Source organism: Physeter macrocephalus, chromosome 4, assembly GCF_002837175.3.
Source record: "Physeter macrocephalus isolate SW-GA chromosome 4, ASM283717v5, whole genome shotgun sequence".
NCBI classification, from domain to species: domain Eukaryota; kingdom Metazoa; phylum Chordata; class Mammalia; order Artiodactyla; family Physeteridae; genus Physeter; species Physeter macrocephalus.
In genome coordinates this window covers 52,312,488-52,317,081 of record NC_041217.1, presented here as the reverse complement: position 1 = coordinate 52,317,081, position 4,594 = coordinate 52,312,488, and the positions used below count along the sequence as shown (strand labels likewise).

Below are 4,594 nucleotides of genomic sequence, written 5' to 3'. Positions count from 1 at the left end.
ACCGCAAAAAGAGAGGCCGCGATAGTGAGAGGCCCGCGCACCGCGATGAAGAGTGGCCCCCGCTTGCCACAACTAGAGAAAGCCGTCGCACAGAAACGAAGACCCAACACAGCCAAAATAAATTAATTAATGAACTCTTACCCCAACATCTTCTTTAAAAAAAAAAAAGAAAGAAAGAAAGAAAGAAAAAGCTAATATCACAAAGAAGCATGGCTGAGCTGGCAACTTTCCAGCAATAACCAGGTTCCCAAGCAGCAGTAGCCGCGGCAGTGGTGGCAAGAATAGCAGCAGCAGTAGGGTCCAGTGTCATAGTGCTGGCGATACATGCTGCAGAACCCAGTATTACCAGGCAGCGTCAGAAGGAACGTACTCTCCAGGTCCCAACCCCATCTACTTCTGAAGTGCAATTCTGACTGTGGAACTCCCTTGGTTCCCGCCCATTTTCAGAGCTGGGTTTCCTCTAGACTTTAAAAGGATGCTGACAACTCCCCAAAACTCTTTCATGAAATTCCTTTTTTCGTTTAAATCGTTACAGTTCTTGTTAATAAGAAAAATAAGTGATAGCAGTATGCCACATACAAAGGGCTGGGTTTGTGCAGTCTATTTGGAAAATGGACAATTCCATGTTCCATGCGAACTCAAGTTCAGATCTGATAATTCAATCAATAATTTGTCATCATGTATTCATTCCAAAACTTTTCTATTCCAACTACTAAATAACTTGGCAGTCTGGTTTTATCTGCCAGATGATCCACATCTTCATCATTTAATGTTATAAGACTTAAGAAAATGCAAATTCTCTGTTCTGGACTACATTCAATCTCTAGAAACACCTCCAAAGGATTTAACAGGATGAACATCCCAGCTTTCTCTCTAATTTGCTTGAATGACAATCAAAGGTCTATACCTTTCAGTGTTGAAGCCTTCAGCATTTCATTCCTTGAAAGGAATAAATTGTTTTCAACCACACAGTTTACAAAAGCTTCAAGGTGTTCTCTCCTCAACGAATTTTTGTTGTTGTTGCTGTTATCATTACTTCAGGAAGCAACAAATACAATTAAGTAACTTTAAAATACGAAATTAAATAAATTCCTCAATTATGAACCAAATAAGGATATAGTAATACTAATGGTCAAGCTACTGATTTGAGCTTTGCACTTACCCCCTCACCTCCATCCACCTCAATCCCAGACTAATAGGTCTGTTAGAGCAGTCATGGAAAAAAATCACCCCGGCCATCTCAAACAGAGCTCTTCTCCTTGACATATAATAGGAGCTCAAGAACAATTGTTGCTTGAATACAATTCCTATGACTGTGCATACATATTACACATTTCCATAAATTGCTCTCCCATAGCACTTTACATTGACCCAGTGCTTACAGGCTTATAAAACACTTTCACATGAATTCTTGCATCTAGATAGGTGGTTAAGAGTTAGACCTGCCTGCACAGTCATTAAATGCAAAGCACACCATGGAACCTCAGTAACTTATGCTCCTACAGCAAAGTACTGCATCTCTATTTCAGCCCTTCTAATACACTGTAATTAATTATCTCGCTCACTTATCTGCTCCTTAAGGATTCTTAAGGACGTCCCGTTCATCTTTGTATCCCCAGGCCAAACAGAACCTGGACCACAGGAAGTGCTCCGTGAACACCAAGATTCTTCCGCGTCCTGCGAGCCCCGCACTTTTTTGGCGAGGCCTCGGCTGTGAGCCTGACTTACACCATCCGTGCTCCCACTCACCCCCACCTCCGCCAACTGTGATTTCCACAACGGCACCAATGAAGCTTATCGCCCGAGACACAGACTTTTTTGTTCCCCAGCAAAACTACCCACGGCCCAACGTTTCCCCTTAAGTCTGCCCACCGGCTCTCTCCAGTTACTACTACGGCGAGGTGGGGTGGTAGCGGGTCCAGCTCTGCCCTGCAGAGCTGCAGGGGCTGCGCCTGGGGTCCCTCCAACCCCCGCCGCCGCAGCCCAGGAGACGGCCAAGCGGAGTCTGTCAGCTACGAGGCGCCCCCAGGAGCCGCGCATGTGGGGAAGTGCGGGGCTGGGCAGCACCGCCGAGACTTTGTGCAGCCACGGTCAGGGGGAGTCCCGGGGAGGGCTGCTCCACCACCCGCCATGCCCTCAGCACCCCGGACCCCGCACTATTCTGGACTCAGGTGGGCGAGGGAGGTACGTACCCGAGGAGGCAGCGGTCGCAGACGACACCACGACTCCCCTTGCACACCGTGTACGCCAAAGGATCCGAGCGGAAAAGCAGCTCTCCGGGTCGCAGCGGCGCCAACGCGCGCAGCCCGTTTCCCCTGTCGGCGGTGCTGAACTTTTCCACCTTCGACGGCTCCATCCTCGCAGAGATCCCGCGGCTCAGGCGTCCGCCGCGTTTCGCAGCTGGCGTCTCGCTGGCTGCCGGGAGCCGGGCGCCTGCGCCTTGCGCTCACGTACCCCGAGGGGCGGGGCGGGCGCGGCGGAGCCTCTGAGCATGCCCAGATGGAGTCGCGAGGTTGGTCCCGCTGGTCGGGGTAAGGGCGTTGCTGGCCTTCCCACCTGTTCCCCCGGCCTTTCGGACCCGAGGCGGCTCCGCGAGGAGAGGCGGTGTTTTTCTCCTCCAACATTTTATTAGGATAATTTTAATGCAGACGGGAAGTTGAGAGAACAGTGCAGTGGACACCTGTATACCCTCCACCTAGATCAAACAATTCTTACCATTTTGTGGTTTCTGCTCATTTTCTCCCAGTATGTACGTACGTATGTGTGTGTTTATAAAAGTTGTTGAAGCGCTTGAAAGTTGTGTTGAACCATTTGAAAGTTGCAGACATCATAACGTTTCATAACTAATACTTTACATCATGACGTTTCATAATTAAATACTGTGGCATGCGTTTCCACAGAATAAGAACAATATGCTACGAAACTACAACGGACAGGGGACTGGACGCCGCAGCGGCGGCGCCATGAAGTCCCTCCCCCGCCTGCTGCGGCTTCTTCTGCTGCTGTTCCCTGCCAGCCTCTTGCTCCGAGGAGATCCTGGAGGCTCATTGGCAGCGGCTCGAGATCTTACAGAAGATGAAGCAACAGTGGAAGAGTCTGTACATGAAGATGAAGACGATGAAGCAGAGGTGGAAGGTGATGAACCGACATATTCGGCCAAAGATAAAGAGGAAGAAGATGTATCTGGTGAACCTGAAGCTCCACCGAGTGTAGATAGAACCATCCTGTTTGTGAAAGGAGAGTTTCCAGCAGATAACATTGTGAAGTTCCTGGTAGGCTTTACAGACCAGATTTTATGGTTGAATCTCTAGACACCTCATTCCATTATCTTCAGGACTACCAGTTTTACATCCAGAATTTAACAGCTCTTCCTCTGAACACTGTAGTGCCGCCCCAGAGGCAGGCAGTTTTTGAGTACTCCTTCATTCCTGCAGAGCCCATGGGTGGAAGGCCCTTTGGTCTGGTCACCAATCTGAACTACAAAGATTTGAACGGCAACATTTTCCAAGATACTGTCTTCTATCAAACAGTTACAATTATTGGGACAGAAGATGGGTTAGATGGAGAAACAATCTTTGTATATATGTTCCTTACTGGTCTTGGGCTCTTTGTTGTTGTTGTTGGCCTTCATCAGCTCCTAGAATCTAGAAAGCGCAAGAGACCCATACAGAGGTAGAGATGGGTAGGTCAAGTCAGAATGATGTTGACATGAGCTGGATTCCTCAGGAAACTTTGAATCAAATCAATATAGCTTCACCAAGAAGGTTGCCCAGGAAACAGGCACATCAGTGGGATCTGATGAGTAAATCTTCCTTTGTGCAACAGTTCAGTCTGTACTTAACCTGCATTCGTGTTTTTCAACATGATGGGAATTAGTGCAGAGACGCCCTATCACCATAGAAAGCAACTACTACTTATGTGTGGACTGAGCAATCAGAGTCAATAATATTGCTGAAAATCCACTGCATTTATTTTTCTAAAGTAACAAATCTGGGGACTTCCCTGGTGATCCAGTGGTTAAGACTCAGCACTTCCACTGCAGGGGACACAGGTTCCATCCCTCCTCGGGGAGCTAAGATCCTGTATGTCACGTGGTGCATCCAAAAAATAAGTAAATAAAGTAACAAATTTGAGGAGTTTTTCTTTTAATTTATTTATTTATTCATTTATTTAATTTTTGGCTGCATTGGGTCTTTGCTGCTGCACGCGGGCTTTCTCTAGTTGCAGTGAGCAGGGGCTACTCTTTGTTGCGGGACCTGGGCTTCTCATTGTGGTGGCTTCTCTTGTTGCAGAGCACAGGCTCTAGGCGCTCGGACTTCAGTAGTTGTGGCACATGGGCTCAGTAGTTGGGGCTCGCGGGCTCTAGAGCGCAGGCTCAGTAGTTGTGGCGCATGGGCTTAGTTGCTCCACGGCATGTGGGATCTTCCCAGACCAGGGCTCGAACCCGTGTCCCCTGCATTGGCAGGCGGATTCTTAACCACTGCACCACCAGGGAAGCCCTGAGGTTTTTTTTAACCGTTAAAATCTATGTGTGTGCATGTGAGCAGTTGGTCTTACCAGAATCATAGTTAACTACCTGAAGCATGCCTTTAGA

General features: G+C 48.1%; 1 protein-coding gene and 1 pseudogene across 2 annotated transcripts in view; one reads left to right on the top strand and one right to left on the bottom strand.

Moving 5' to 3' along the window:
* The window catches only part of SMYD3 (SET and MYND domain containing 3), a 725,308-nt gene extending 722,881 nt beyond the window's left edge, over positions 1 to 2,427 (bottom strand). The window contains exon 1 of one of the 2 annotated variants that reach the window (XM_024133701.2): positions 2,193 to 2,427. In XM_024133701.2, coding sequence (XP_023989469.1) covers positions 2,193 to 2,356 — 164 coding nt within the window. In that variant the 5' untranslated portion in view covers positions 2,357 to 2,427. The remainder of the gene's footprint in view (positions 1 to 2,192) is intronic. The other variant, XM_024133702.2, reaches the window with a different exon arrangement.
* Positions 2,428 to 2,588: 161 nt separating this feature from the next.
* Positions 2,589 to 4,031, top strand: LOC102995229 (translocon-associated protein subunit alpha-like; annotated as a pseudogene).
* Positions 4,032 to 4,594: the final 563 nt, after the last annotated feature.